Source organism: Physella acuta, unplaced genomic scaffold (genome assembly GCF_028476545.2).
Source record: "Physella acuta isolate Inbredline_101_S28 unplaced genomic scaffold, ASM2847654v3 ptg001346l, whole genome shotgun sequence".
Classification (NCBI taxonomy): Eukaryota; Metazoa; Mollusca; class Gastropoda; family Physidae; genus Physella; species Physella acuta.
The window spans coordinates 126,643-142,500 of NW_026732861.1; the positions used below are offsets into that span (position 1 = coordinate 126,643).

Genomic DNA, 15,858 nt, shown 5'->3' on the forward strand with positions numbered 1-15,858 from the left:
ATCTCCCTTAAACAAAATCTGTTGACATTAGCGACAAAATGGCGATCAAGCTGATAGATTTAACAAAACAACAAGAAAAATGTTCATTTACAGAGTCTACTCCAGAAGAAATAGCTTACGCTGAAACATTTTGGCAATCTATAAAGCTTCAACCAACAATGGAATCTCGTCTTGTATCTTCTGATATCAAACAGAGACTAGGAATAAAAAAGCACTCATCAAAATCAAGTGAGGAGGACAGCACATTTCACATTAAAAATTTAAAAATCATCATCATTCATCATTGACATCACATGTCATAAGCACTTATAATGATTATGAGTTCATGAACACATCCCATATCCTTCCCATTATTCTAAACGCTAAGTAGTAAATAGTCCAAATACTAATTCAATTAGACTCTTTAGACTTTAGAGGCAGCAATTATTGAATTGTGATGAACTTTTTTGAAAATTAAAATTTAAAATAAATATCTTATAGTAATAAATAGTATCCAAACTGTTCTAAACAGTAACCAAATGGCACTTAACATTACATTTCTTTTTAGCCTACGTATCCTAAAAACTGGGGAAAAAATGTACTTTTTTATTTATATATTTTATTAGGCAGACAGGTCTACATCTATCCATAATAAAAAAAATATAACAGTTCCCAATAATTTCAAAGATTTAAAATAAAATCCAGTATTCTACAACTACTCACAATACTCAATAACACATTCTTTAAAATCTTTAGGATAGATTACCATATATTGAAAAATGCTGAATGTTGGCCTAATACAATTTTCATTATTACCCATTAACTAAAAACGTTTTATCATTTTAAACAGAATACTAAGATAAGCTTATATTAAATTTTATATGTATAATTCAGGTTTCTTATGGTTAATTAGTTGTTATTTTAATTACCATTTTCAATTAATTATTTTTTTACAGGTATAGAAACTGTACATAAAGGAAAAATTGAAGGTAACCTCTATAATAATCATTTAATGAGCAAATTTCATCTAAAATTTATTAAATGAATATTAATATTAACATATAATAAGTTGCTTTGTATATGCCTTAAGCTAAGAGATGCAGGTGCATTATCACTGGCTGTATCTAAGTAGCTTTAATCAGCAGATCAAAAGCTCCAGCAAGTGTTTACAAGAGCTCACGCTTATGACCAGTTAAGAGAGTTTGCTCGGCTGCGAGAACTGGCAGAGGCCCGTAACAAAGAGAGGGAAACATTGCACAGGAGGAGAGATGAGAGAATAAAGGTTTGTATTACACCTGGGGTTGCTGCTGTAATGTAATAAAATAGTCATATTTAATCATATAAAATAGTCATATTTAGTCATATAAAATAGTCATATGTAGTCATATAAAATAGTCATATTTATTCATATAAAATAGTCATATTTAGTCATAAAAAATAGTCATATTTATTATTATGTCGCTCTTTGATCACAAGTTTTCAAATAATATTTTTGTTAAAAAATTGTTTTTATATTTAGTTTTAGTAATATTTGATAAGGCCAGCTAAGGAAAGTTGTATTTAACTAAGAAAAAAAAATTAAAATAATTCAACCTATTAATGTTATCTCCAGAAAGAAGCAGCTATTAAAGAAAAAGTTAAAAAATCTGGCAAGACAAAAGATGATGAGAAAGAAATAGAACCCAGCCCTAAGTGGAAAATCGGAGAGGCCTACAGCATTCATGAAATGTATAAAGACATAGCAGAGTTTGATGAGAAGATTGAGAAGGTTGAGGCAGAACGCAAACGCAAGAGACAATACATCATGGATGTTCTTTGTGCCACTATTGTTAAGGACACCAAGGAGAAGAATCCCGTCAAAGAGGAGTTGATGAGGAAAAAAAGTATAAAAATTTGGAGGCCAAGTTCCTAAGCCAGGATGTGATCAAATATTTGTTGATAAAATCGCATTAATAATAAGAACATATTTTAAACAATCTCTTACAGTGATGCTGTTTATGAGTGACAGGCTAGTATAAACTTTCAGTGAAAAATTATTTTTTCCAAGCCTTACCTGATAATAATAAATAAGTATTGTACATCTTTATATCCTGGTTATACAGTATACTTACACATTTTTTTTTGGTTTACTTTACTTTGCAGTAGGATTTAATCAGTTTTACCTTAATGTTGATACCAAGTGAAGTAAAATATGTATAATTTAAATTTTAAAGCATCTATATTTTTAACAATGAATTACCAGTTTTGTAAAACTCTTTTGCTGGAAATACATCTGGAATTAATGTATTTTGTCTTCAGCTTAAAATGAAAGTGATGACACTGTTGATTTTAGGAATGAAAACCTGTTTTTTAAACATTGCTAAGTAATTACATCCATATTTACATTTTAATATTCAAAGGGATGGGAAAAGTTTTTCTTAGAAAATCTGGTGTTTCTCTGTTGCTATGTTGTATTGTGGGTGATCACTGCTTGATTTTAGATGGTGGCTGAACATTGCTATGTATACGTTGTGTATCTAATGTACAACACCCCCCCCCCCCCACACACACACACACACATGGACACCATGAATAACGACTGTCTCACTCTGCCATGTTAAAGCTGTGGCCATCTGCGCACCCATGTCAATCACCATGTTTTTAGTTTCAAAATAATAGAGACAAAACAAAACCACAATTTCACGGGAAATCCTCCCCCCCCCCCCTTTTTTTTTTCCTAAACCTAACAAAATCCTTCCCAAGCCACTGGCCTAATTCGTCTCGTTTAATAAATAATAGAAATGTTTTTCTGTATTTTTGTCATTACTTCACGAGGACTCGTTTCTAAAACAGTTGAGGAAATGTACGTCCGACATCACAAAATTATAGAGATGGAAATGTAACATGGGACTTCCCTAAATACCTTCATCTTAAATTTTGTAGCAGATAAATTTATACAAAGGCTTGTTGACTTATGAACAGCTAGTGTTCGGGGACGGATTGAAGGTCATGATCAGAGTTTCTTCCAGGCATCCCCCCCCCCCCTCCGAAAAAATTCTACCGCCCCCCCCCCCCCCCGAACGAAATGAAATTTATATAATTTATATAGAAAATATATACTTTTAACAGTCTCCGCCCCCCCCCCCCCCGAAGAAAGTCTACCCCCCCCCCCCGAAAATTTCAAGTGCCCCCCCCCCCCCCCGAGAGAAAAGTCTGGAAGAAACATTGGTCATGATTATAAGCAGTTAAAGTCGTATGTACCTATTTCCGTGTCCAGGGGACATATTATTAGAGCTATGTTTACTATCAACTATAAGACTATATTTATAGTATGGACATTTGTGTGCGCGGCCGCCTCTTACTTTCTCTAACTAGAGCTCGGGGGGGGGGGGGGGGGGGACGGGGACTCATGGACGTTCTACAAACTCGAGCTGGGGATCCCAACCAGAGACGTTTGGGTTAGTAGTCGTGCGCTCTACCTCCCAGCCACGTCGTTCCACAGGCGGTTGGTGTGGTAGTTATTTCGGCATAGTGATTAGAAATTGTCGTCCATTTTGTTAAGGAGATAGAACAATTCATTCCCCTCTCCCACCCTTATTGTATGGTCAGTGTGAAGCAAGCGAATGATTGGCGGGATCCCACAGATCGTGCGCTAGTCATGACGGGTGTGAGAACCCCTCTACCATTCTTTCATCCTGTTGAGTGTTGTGATCTGCATGGATAATGAGCAATCTTTAAACCGGAAACCACAGATCATGCACGCTATTCCAGTCCAACAAAACGCAATACCCTCCAATATAATATCATTGGCAGTGGCGTAGCCAGGATCGTCTCATGGGGGGGGGGGTTCCAATTTTTTCCAGCATTATATATATATATATATATATATATATATATATATATATATATATATATATATATAAATATATATATATATATTTATATATTTATATATATATATATATATAAAACAAATTCAGAAGACGCAGTAACAATACTAGAACACAGCAAACAGATAAACGTACTTATAACATTATTTACCTACAATCGTAGTTCAAGTCTTCTTGGACTCTTGGCTAATTCATCAAGAATCTCATCCGCTAAAATTTCAATTTGTCGGTGAATATTTAATAATGCCAATCCATTTAGTCTATCCTCGCAAGTAGTATTTCGCAAGTACGTTTTTAGCCGTCTGAGAGTGGAAAAAGAGCGTTCGCTAACGGCAGTTGTTACAGGCAATGTTACAAATATTTGCAGTCGTTTGTGTACAGTTGGAGATATTTTTACGTCACACATTAAAAAAGCTTGATGAGCGTTTTGCGGTACATTTCCACTTGTAATAATGTGGCGCCACCACAGTTTCAGTTCTCCACTGCTTTCATCGATTACACTGCTGTTAATCAAACGTTCATATTTTTGCATAAGTGTTATGGCATTCTTTTCCTGTTCTTTGGTAAAACCCGAGTCATTGGGTAAAAGACACATAAAACCTCTCTGTAATAGATTGAGTTAATTGTGAGGTCAAGGGAACTCACTCTCTGTATTAGTATTATATTTATATTGTTATCTTGAGTGATGTCCCTTACATGTTGTTATCTATATATAGTTGTCTCTGGCCACTTCTCCCTCTCTCTTTGCATGATGGCGTCTGTACATAATAAAAGCTGTTAACAACCAACGCGGCTTCTCGTCAGTCATTACAATCCACTTCATTTGGCGACGAAGGATAAACATCTACTAGAAAGAGCACCTACTTACGCAAAAAAGAGGTTTGCTAGAGCTTATTAGCTAATTATTTCTAGAATTATGGCGCTGTATGGCCAAATAAAAGAATTTGATGCGAATGATGAAATCATTCAAGATTACCTAGAGAGGTTAAGCTTTTACCTAGAAGCTAACGACGTGACGATAGAAGCCAAAAAGAGAGCTGTTTTGTTAACAGTCATAGGGCCTCAACAATTCAGGCTACTAAAGGACTTATGCGCACCAGCTAGTCCAGATACCAAGAGCTTTAACGAGCTGAGCAAATTGCTAACAGACCACCATGCGCCTACCCCATCAAAGTTTCTATGTAGAGCTAGATTTGACGGTAGGACTCGTCAACCAAACGAGTCAATATCAGAATATGTTGCTGCTTTACGTCATTTAAGTAGATTTTGTGAATTTGGAGAAACGCTGTCTGACAGACTGTGTGAAAAGTTTGTGACAGGTGTAAACAGCCCTGATATTCAAAGAAAGTTGCTGCTCGAGTCAGATCTAAAATTGGAAAAAGCAATACAACTTGCAATGTCATTCCAGCAGTCATCTGATGTGGCGAGATCTTTAGCACCTTCAGAGATCCATGCAGTAAACAACAGGTTAGTCAATAAACATCAACCCCATCAGAGCATTCCAACTTATGCTAAACAGCCTGCTCGTTCAAATCCTAGATCTAAATCTAGTAATAATTATCAAAAATGTCATCGATGCAAGGGTCCCCATGCATCTCATCGGTGCAAGTTCAAGTCTGCAACTTGTTATAAGTGCAGTAAGCAAGGTCACATTGCCAAGGCCTGCTTCGCAAAGTCTTCGTCTGTTGCTAAATCTAGCCAGTCAAGACAGTACCGCAACCAAAGGCAGCACTATGTTAACTCTCACCAAGACTACCTAACCCAACCAATGAACCACTCTACCTGTGAAAATGCTCAAACTGATTCGCAGCCGGATTTCAACCTATTCTCTGTGAAATCAATAAGTCATGCTCCCATCAATGTACCAGTTTATATCAACGGTAAGAGCATCAGCTTCCAACTTGACACTGGAGCATCTCTAACAGTCATAACGAAGAAAGATTTTGACGCTGTCACAGGAGGATCAGTGCCTCTACAGCCATGTCACAAGTGTCTAACAACATACACTGGTGACAATGTTCCGGTAATAGGAGAGTGTATGGTTCATGTAAGTTATAATGGTCAAAGTGTTAAACTTCCTCTTCTTGTGGTTGAAGGAAATGGACCGCCATTACTAGGTAGGAACTGGTTAAGTGATCTTAAGTTAAATTGGGAGAGTATTTGTTCATTGAAGAATGTAAAAGAATCTAGTCTTACTTCACTAGATAAAGTTATATCTGAAAATAAATGTGTTTTTGGTAACTCAGGTTTACTAAATGATAGAACAGTGAAGTTAAGCATTAAAGATACAAATCCAAGATACTGCAAAGCTAGAGTTCCACCTTATGCAATGAGGAATAAAATTGAAAATGAGCTAAGTAGATTGGAATCTAATGGCATCATAAAGAAGGTAGACTATTCCGATTGGGCGACACCCATTGTGCCAGTGTTAAAGAAGGATGGTTCTATAAGAATTTGTGGAGACTACAAAACTACACTGAATAAGCAAATAGAGCTAAATAGGTACCCTATACCTAACATTGAGGAAATTTCTTTGAATTTGGCAGGAGGAGACAAATTCACTGAATTAGACTTTAGTCATGCTTACACTCAACTAGAACTGCATCCAGATTCAAAAGTCTATACGACAATAAATACACATAAAGGACTCTACCAATATGAAAGACTATGTTTTGGTATATCATCTAGCCCTGGAATTTTCCAAGCTGTCATGGACAGTATTTTTAAGGACATTCCAAATGTTTGTGTGTACTTTGACAATGTGTACATAACTGGTAAGAATGACACTGAACATCTTAAAACACTTGATAAAGTCTTGAAAATTGTTGGTGAAAAAGGTTTAAAGATAAACAAAGATAAATGTCAATTCATGCTGACAGAAATTAGTTTTCTTGGTTATATATTGAGCAAACAAGGCATCAGACCTCAACCTGAGAAAACAAAAGCCATTAAAGAAGCACCCAAACCTGAAAATACCCAACAACTAAGAGCTTTTTTGGGCTTGATAAATTACTATGCAAAGTTCATAGGGAATCTGTCTGGTAAACTATCACCACTGTACAAGCTGCTACAGAAAAATGCAACTTGGCACTGGAGTAAACAACAAGAAGCTGCTTTTAACACAGCAAAAGAGGCTTTGTCTGCTGACACCTTACTAACTCACTATGACCCAGGGAAAAGACTTATATTAACATGTGATGCTTCACCAGATGGTGTAGGAGCAGTCTTGTCCCACATGGATGAGAAGGGTGACAGACCCATTGCTTTTGCCAGTAGATCTTTGAATCAGGCTGAGAAAAATTATTCTCAGTTAGATAGGGAAGGCTTAGGCATCATTTTTGGTGTTAAGAAATTTCATAAGTTTCTGTTTGGTAGGAAGTTCACCATCTTTACAGATCATAAACCATTGCTAGGTTTATTTGGAGAAAACAAAACCCTACCTGAGCATGCCTCACCAAGAATTCAAAGATGGGCTATCACACTAACTGCATACAATTATGAATTGAGATACAAACCTGGATCTGAGAATAGTGCAGATAGTCTTAGTAGATTACCTTTAAAAAACCAAAGCCTGAGCTATGTACCAGAAGATGTATTTGTTCTCTTCACTATCATGGATAACTCCAATATAAATGTGAATGATATTAAAAGGAAAACACAAAAAGATGAGTGCTTAATAAAAGTATATGAGTACTGTAAGAATGGTTGGCCTGAAAAGTCTGTGAATGATGACTTAAGGCCATATTAAATAAGAAATTAAAACCCTTTGTGAAGATAATATAAAAGATGGAGAAAATGCAGTCCATTATCAGTCAGAGTTGCCTAAACAAAGTATTTGTAACTTAATAAATGATTATGGTGATATGGCAATTTCAAATGTTTTAAAGAAAATACATTAGTAAGAAGGAATGTGATCATCAAACAACTTTGCTAACATCATTAGCACTTACAGAAACTAAAAGGGTAACATCAAAAGAAAAGAGAAAAAGATTTTTGCCATTTAATACTTTCAGATGCCAATTCAAAAATAGTTCCATTAGATCATGACAACACATGCATTGAAAGAGAATTTGGTGTTAATAAGAATGTGTATCTAAGAAACTATGGGAGAAAGGAAAAATGGATACCAGGTCAAATTGTTCAAGGTACAGGACCTGTGTCTTATAAAGTTAAAAATAACTTGTGCAGATAATAAGTGTGAATCTGTCAATCCCACCAAGTCTGATCAGTTCACACCAACTCAGTTTGTTCCACAACCAAGTTCTGTTGATATGAGTGAACCAAGTTGTCTGGAGTCAGAAAATGTAAATTCTGGAGTTAATGATTTAAATCCTAGACCTCCTGAGATAGAGAATCCAGATGGTCAGAATCTTGAGTCACCAAATCAAAAGCCACTGAGAAGGTCAAGCAGGACAATCAAGGTCCCAAATAAGTTAGACCTATGATTCTAAAGGTCAAAAGGACTTTGACATTATTGTTTTGTATTTTGATTATGTTGTGGCATATTGTGCATTGTTTGTAAGGATGTAATCTACCATAATGTTCATGTCACAATATAATTGGTGATTTTAGGATACTATCAATTGTTCTATTGAGAGATGTGTTATTGTGTTCTAAGGGTAAAGGGATGTAATAGATTGAGTTAATTGTGAGGTCAAGGGAACTCACTCTCTGTATTAGTATTATATTTATATTGTTATCTTGAGTGATGTCCCTTACATGTTGTTATCTATATATAGCTCTCTCTCGCCACTTCTCTCTCTCTCTCTTTGCATCATGGCGTCTGTACATAATAAAGACTGTTAATAACCAACGCGGCTTCTCGTCAGTCATTACAATCCACTTCACTCTCAAAACAGATTTATGTTTTAGCAATCTGTCTCCTATTTGACATATAACCGAATCAAGGAAAGGAATAAATACAGCTATTCTGTAATACTCTTCAGGCGTATTTGCCATCACATTGCAGCGTTGAATTTGTTTTCCAGCTCGACGTGGAATAAGTATATCTATGTCGAAGTCAGTCGAAGTCCTCACAAATGTCTTTGACTTCATTAAATACGGTAGTAAATTCTGATTCAGCATCCTTCCGCATATTTACCAGTAGGCTACTTGAATCTTCTGTAAATTTTAGAGCCGCAGATTGATCAAAGTTTTCTGTTTGGAGTATTCTGCTGACAGGAAGTGTTATTGCAAAGATTTTTGAGATAACTCTAAGAGAAACTTGAAACTCAAGACTCCTAATTGCTCCTAAAAGTTGAACCGCTGTTGAAGAAGTTGTTGTATCGTGCCAGGATGACATAATTTCCAGTGCATCAACAGTTGCTTTTTGAAGCTGTATAAAAACGTTGACAGACTCATGACGCTCAATCCATCTGGTTGCGCACAATCGTTTAAGTCGAGATGCTGATGCTTTAGGTGTTAATTTCTCTATTGAATTTGCAAGCAAAGATTGTCATTTTGGTGTGTTAAAAAAGTTGTATGTGCTATTAAGGATTCCCATACAGTTTCTCACAGCTGGTAGTTCGCAGGCATCAGAAAGTGCTAGGTTTAGACTGTGAGATGCGCAATGTACGTAAATAGCCAAATCAAATTTCTCAGCAACATATTGTTGCGCCCCATGAAGTCGACCACTCATTGCAGCGGCTCCATCATATCCTTGACCAATCATAAAATTACCGTCTATGTGTAAATTTGCTAGAGTGTCCATTAAAACATTTGCAAGTCCTTTGCCTGTTAGATCAGTTACACCTACAAACTGTAGGAAATCCTCCCTTATTTTCTTTATGTCGTTATCATAGTAGCGAACACATAACGAAAATTGCTCCATACCAGCTATATCACTAGTTTCATCGGCTAAGACAGAAAACAATTTAACAGAAGTAATTTTCGCAACAATCTTTTGAACAATTAATTTATTGCACACATTTATCACTTCATTCTGAATGGTGGGACTTAAGTATCTTGCATTTTTTGAAGAATTTTCTAGATGATGTTTAAGTGTTTCGTCTCCACCCATGGCTTTGTATCTCAAAAGAGCTCGAAAATTTCCATCATTTTCGTCAGGATCCTCCAACTGAAAATTTCCGAAATCCCTGTCCCCCTAAGTGCAAGACCTTGTCGGCCGCAAAAAAATTATAGTTTCTATTATGGGCGCTAACCTTAAACGATTTTCTAGAATTTGTTGACTTAATGATGAGTTCAAGGCGATGTTAACAGGTTCTATTTTTTTCTCCATAACCGATTTACGATTTTGGGAAAGTAAAATTGCTCTTTTATGATATTCACATTGCTGGTGCTCATTAAACTTGTCTGTTGCCTTTTTCCAGTTTGAAAATGGAATTTTTGATAACTTACCTAAAGGCTGACTACCTACACCACCATAATTCAAACTAAACAAAACACAATATTTGCAAAATGCGCCATCAAGTAATTTGGAATAAGTCAACCAGTTCCACCTAAGTAGCCACGAATATTGAAACTTTAAATTTCTTTGTCCGCTTGCTGGAAATTTAAAAAGTTCATCAGGACGCCAGATGTTTTCTAATAAATACAACCGTGTATCATCCTTTGATAAAATTGCCGATATCATTTGCATAAGAAACAGATAAGGTGCTGAATTTATGGAAATTTCTTGATGTAATGTAGTTTGAGAAGCAATAGTACCATCTTCATTTTTATCATTTTCAGTTTTATTTTTCTTTGTAAAGAAATCAGTTAATAAAGTAGTTTTTAATTTCCTTTTTCCATCCGACATCATTAAAATGAATTTAAATTGCTTTAAGTATCAAAAAGATACACATTAAAACACGACTATGCGAATAATAAATAATTATTGGTCTTTCTTTTCTGACTGTCTAAAAATGACTACTGTAGGTTCCTGGCTCTACATCTATATTTAACCACCTACGCAGTTTTTATATCTACCAACACTAAGTTTTGCGTCAACAATTGTGGGTCAAGCCCACGCTTTCCTGCCAGATGTGCATCCGGTAGTAATTGAGACGTACCCATATTCAAACCCACCCTCACCCCCCTGTCACACCCTTTAACTGATAACCTTGTGTCCTCTGCCATCTTTATCATTTTCAGTTTACTTATCTTTTTAAAAATTAAATAGTTTTCAGTTTCTCTGTTTCATCCGCCATTAGTGAAATGAATTTCAAATGTTTTGAAGTAGTAAAAACATACACATTATAGAACCTCAATGCGAATAATAATCAATTCCTTTGTTGTTGTTTTTTTAATTTCTAGACGCTTTCCGGTTGCACTACAAGCATATTAGACAACAAAGGCCTACCCACCGTAGCCCACCCCTCCCCATTCGACACTCCTTAACTGATCTAACCTTGGCCAACTTTCCCTTGGCCTACTGCGTTCCAGATTATTATACTTTACTTTAGCGCGATAATAAAAATCGTAACTAAATTCTACAGGCAATTCTCATCACAATGATATACATTGTTGTTCTAGAGGCTGCCAGGCTTAAGTGTTTAAGCCCTAAATAATATCGACACAAGTCAATAGCTGTAGCTTAACGTAAAAAGGTAGTCAAATTGGGGGTACATGGGGGGGGGGGGGGGTTATAACCCCCCCTAACCCCCCCCCTGCCTACGCCACTGATCATTGGTCAGTTTATTTAATTGTGCACACATTACAGTGATTTTCAGGAGCCAGTACAAACTAAAACATTTGAGTAAACTACATATTTATTTTAAAAAAAATTGTTTTGATAAAAATATTATATTAAAAAGTTAAGCTTTTCTTGAATTAACCACGCTCGACTGGAGTGCACAAGTATTTGGCTTTTGATGTGCCGTTGCTTTCACTCACAATGATGACGTTGAAGATTGGACCGTATTCTGTGAATTCTTTCGCAATCCCAAACTCTAGAACAAGTGTTTTTATTTTCTCTCATTAGCTTATAACTGTTTTTACACTGGTAATTCTCCATATGCCTGAAACTCTGATATCCCCACCCCTTGTTACACTATTCCGCCACCTACTCCCCCCTTTGGAGTGCGACATCGTTTATCTTAGATCTGGATCTAAGTTTTACAGATCTTTTCTCTGAGAAAATTTCTTACATCTAACAGCAAAACCCGCACAACCGGTGTTTACTTTTCTAAACGAAAGCTTGCAGCCCACTTTGCGTAAAAAATTAATTTTAGAAAATACAAGAAAAAACAACAACAAAAAAAAACACTACAAACCTTTGAGTGATTTTATTATAAAATTACATGAAAATATAAATAACTTGAAAGATTTTGGGTAGCTTTACATCACTATAGTTGGGGGCGCATCCGTAAAGCGTTCATAGTCGCTGGATCTGAAAAAAAAGTAAAAAAAAAAGTATTAGTAGAAAAACTAGACTAATTTATGCAAAGTATGTGACTTATGACAGACTAAGCCTGTGTAATTATTCACACAAAAAAAGGAACTTAGAGGTATCGTAAAACCTTGCTAATAAGGGTCGTCGTAATTGACGTCATAATATTTTAGTCCGGTTTACCTTATTCCTGAATGCGTCATCCGAAAAAGCTAGACTCCCTCTTTAAATGATGCAATAAAGTTTACTCCTCTCCTAAACTACCTATAAATCTAATACAAGCTAGCGTGTTTTTTCCTCTTATTTCTGTTCTCAAGAAATACAAAACGTAGGTCCCTGTGTTTCGACATTAATTTTTTTCTTAACCTTGTTCTGACCCCTCCATTATGTCATACATCGCCACCCCAGTGGGCACAACCCTCCCCCTCCTTAAGTTTCAAGCCCCCCCCCCTCCCCGGAAAAAATGTCTGAAAGAAACCCTGATTATAGTCTGTTTCTGTTAATATATTAAATTATTTGCCGTTGTGCTGTTCTTCCCCTACACAGTCAGGCGAGGTGACAGTTACAGACCTACATAAATCCTGGCTCCTAAGCACGTCTAACAGTCTAGACGCTTTTTTGACTACTGAAATCCCTAATGGGGAACTTTTTGTAAGGGGGCCATATTGACAATTCTGTTGAAACCAAATCTTTGGGAACCGTATAGTTCGGGTTCATTTTGTCGGGAAATGTTTCAGCGGCCGCCATGTTGAGGTTCTTTTGTCAGATGCATTATGTAGTCCACCATTTTGTCGAAAGCCCTCTTGTTAGGGCTATTTTGACTGTCTTATTACTGGAGTCATTTAACGGGCCTGCTTCTTCAGGTTGATTTGTCTAGCAGAGGCGTAGCGACCCTTCCCGGCGCCCGGGGACAAACTTTTCGATTTGCACCCCCCCCCCCTCAAACTTTCGATTTGCACCCCCCCCCCTTTCGAGATTTCAATTTGCACCCCCCCCCCTCAAACTTTCAATTTGCACCCCCCTCGAGATTTCGATTTGCACCCCCCCCCCCCAAACTTTCGATTTTCACCCCCCTCAACCTTTCAATTTATTTTTCCAACCCATTTTGGCGCCTCCTAAGGTCGGCGCCCGGGGACATATGTCCCCCCCTCGCTACGCTACTGTTGTCTAGGTCGTTTTACGGGGGGGGGGGGGGGGGGTATCGGAAGAGAGAAAACATTTGTATAAAAATTTGTCAACCATTAACTATTATACTTGTTAAATGCCGCAGACTTTACCGATGGCTTTATAACAAAACTCCAATGTTAAACACTGTGAGTGAAATTGGCGGATGTGTTAGAAATGACTGTTCACCCAGAGCTCATTAGAAGTGGAAGTGTAGCCTATTCACGATCAAGACATTTACTGTAAAGAACATCCGGATCTTTTCCAGATCAGCCTCGCCACTAAATCAAAAAGAGCACGGGCGAAAAGTTAAGCCCCGCCACTAATACAAAAAGTGCACGGGCGAAAAGTTCGAAAAGTTAAGCCCCGCCACTTTTTGCCAGCTCCAATTTAATTCACGTACGCAACCTTGACCTATTTCTGATGTCTAGACATTGGAATTTTTACACGCAAGCCATAATAACTCCTTATCCGCCTCTTGTAGTGGGGTTAGGGTTGGGTTAGGGTTTAAAACTAAAAGTGTAAGTTTAAAATCCTCTTTTTAAAATCTTTTTTTGGGTGGCAGGGGCTGAAGTTTTGGTGTGTTTATTTGGAAAAGATCGAACATCCTAACTTGATCTCTACATCTTTTTTTTTTCTTTCTATCTTTCCTATCCGGCCTAGGGAGACATGGAGGCGCACGGCGGGGAAACAGCTGGCAGAGGCAAGACTGTCATGTAGGACTGCCAGGGAAATTGCCTGTGACCGACAAACGTGGGAGGAGCTTTCTGTAGCTGTACCATGTGTCTTGGGCACAAAAAGGAAAAGATGATAATCTTTCCAATTCAGCACTGCTCATTAGCCAGACAGACCGACAGACTTTAATCTCCAACCGAGTGCATCAAATCGAGAGTTTCATCCAGGCATCTCTTCGCCCCCTAACCCAAGAAAGTCTACCCCCCCCCCCCGAACGAAATGAAATACTTTTACCATTGTCCGTCGTCGTCCCCCCCCCCCCCTCCCGGAGAAAAAAGTCTGGATGAAACGCTGATCAAATCATCTGGATTGGACATGCGTGGTTAGGTCGAGGAACAAATTACGGTCTTTAGCCCAGGTACCAAACGCATTACTTTCGGGTTTGCAGCGCTCGTTCTAACACTAGACCACGCCGTCCCAACTCGAACAAAGCTTGTATTTAAAGTTACACCTACTTACCTTCATATGCCGAGGTAAAAAAAAACATGAACTCTATTTTATCTGCCCAAATGGATCGTTAGGTCTAAAGATGATTCTTTACTACTGAAGTAAGGGCATCACTTACCTAAGTAAGGGCATCACTTACCTAAGTAAGGGCATCACTTACCTAAGTAAGGGCATCACTTACCTAAGTAAGAACATCACTTACCTATGTAGTATGTAAGGGCATCACTTACCTAAGTAAGGGCAGCACATACACACGCTGCCCATCTGGACTTCCTGGCTGTAGGGCGCGGGGCAGCGTAACGTCTGCCCGCATGTCGACGTTTGCTGTGCCATGTAGTCAAAGTTGTGGATGTGGTACAAGGATTTACACTTCACCTCCCCCGTCGATAGCATCTCATACACCTCCTTCACCGGATCGTTGGGCCTGTACGCGGGCTGATAAATTTGCTGCGTCGTATGGTAACTGGCTGGGGTTCGATATGCCAGATTGTACTGGTTCTGGGCCAACTTATTCCGATGCTGGGCCAGTAATAACTGAGTTCGTAGCGTTGAAAAAAATTGTTGATGGGCTAGGTTCGCGGCTTTGTTTAAAGCGTTGACTTGCGATTGTAATATTTGTTTATTCTGGACCGCCGTAGTTTTTGGATAAAATTTATTTTCTGGTTGTCCGATTTGACGGGGGGTAGCTTTCGGCTGGGGAGGGATTTGAACCTTGGGTGGGATTTGAACCTTGGGTGAAAGATATTGGTCGGACACGGGAGAGCTGTTGACAGCGGTGAAAGTTTGTGGTGGATACAACCCTGGTGGAGGCGGTGGATGCGGCAGCGGTTTCGGCGTGGTGGGATGCTCGTACTCCACTACTTCGTACTCGTACCCAGGGGAATATGGCTCGGGGTATTGCCTGTTGATGTTGAAGCCTGGTGGTTGTTGGTTCGGATCCAATGGATATACTTGCGGCTGTAGCGGCTGTTGGTAGGGAAGCTGTTGTGACGGCTGGTACGGCTGCTCAGGCGGAAACGGCTGTGGCTGGTATGACGGCTGTTGCGGGTAGGACATTGAGCTCTGAGCGTCTAGAAGGGCTGTGAATAAGGAAAAGACATTGACATTTGAACGACAAGAAGAGCCGTGGACATTTACTAGACATTAACATTTAACGTTATGATAAGCTGTGAGCATATACAAGACATAGACATTTGAAAATAGCGAGAAACGTTGTGGACATTTACAAGACACAGGGGAGGTCGGCGTGGTCGGGTCGGTTACGTTTATGGTTGTTGAACCGTAAAGTCCCGAGTTCGAAACCCCCGGCAGATGAGGCTCGATAGCTGGGGACAG

General features: G+C 38.2%; 2 protein-coding genes across 3 annotated transcripts in view; one reads left to right on the forward strand and one right to left on the reverse strand.

The window, feature by feature from the left end:
* Positions 1-2,711, forward strand: LOC131926839 (cilia- and flagella-associated protein HOATZ-like). Of its 2 annotated transcripts, none has more exons than XM_059282488.1 (4): positions 1-228; positions 936-968; positions 1,125-1,261; positions 1,592-2,711. In XM_059282488.1, exons 1-4 carry the CDS (start codon positions 39-41, stop codon positions 1,889-1,891), a joined length of 660 nt encoding a protein of 219 aa, XP_059138471.1. In that variant the 5' UTR covers positions 1-38; the 3' UTR covers positions 1,892-2,711. The 2 variants fall into 2 exon arrangements, with proteins under 2 accessions (XP_059138471.1, XP_059138470.1); XM_059282487.1 differs by having other exon boundaries at positions 1,122-1,261; positions 1,592-2,707.
* Positions 2,712-12,069: 9,358 nt separating this feature from the next.
* Positions 12,070-15,858, reverse strand: part of LOC131926838 (putative uncharacterized protein DDB_G0294196) — a 5,487-nt gene continuing 1,698 nt past the window's right edge. Inside the window, exons 2-3 of the mRNA XM_059282486.1 lie at positions 14,754-15,602; positions 12,070-12,177 (exon numbers count right to left, since the gene is read on the reverse strand). Coding sequence (XP_059138469.1) covers positions 12,134-12,177; positions 14,754-15,602 — 893 coding nt within the window. The 3' untranslated portion in view covers positions 12,070-12,133. The remainder of the gene's footprint in view (positions 12,178-14,753; positions 15,603-15,858) is intronic.

Bases quoted from the DNA above. Each gene is read 5' to 3' on its own strand.
- LOC131926839 (XM_059282487.1), top strand. From the start codon at position 39: ATGGCGATCAAGCTGATAGATTTAACAAAACAACAAGAAAAATGTTCA. The intron at 229-935 runs GTGAGGAGGACA...ATTTTTTTACAG, and splicing joins AAAGCACTCATCAAAATCAA to GTATAGAAACTGTACATAAA. The intron at 969-1,121 runs GTAACCTCTATA...AGCTTTAATCAG, and splicing joins ACATAAAGGAAAAATTGAAG to CAGATCAAAAGCTCCAGCAA.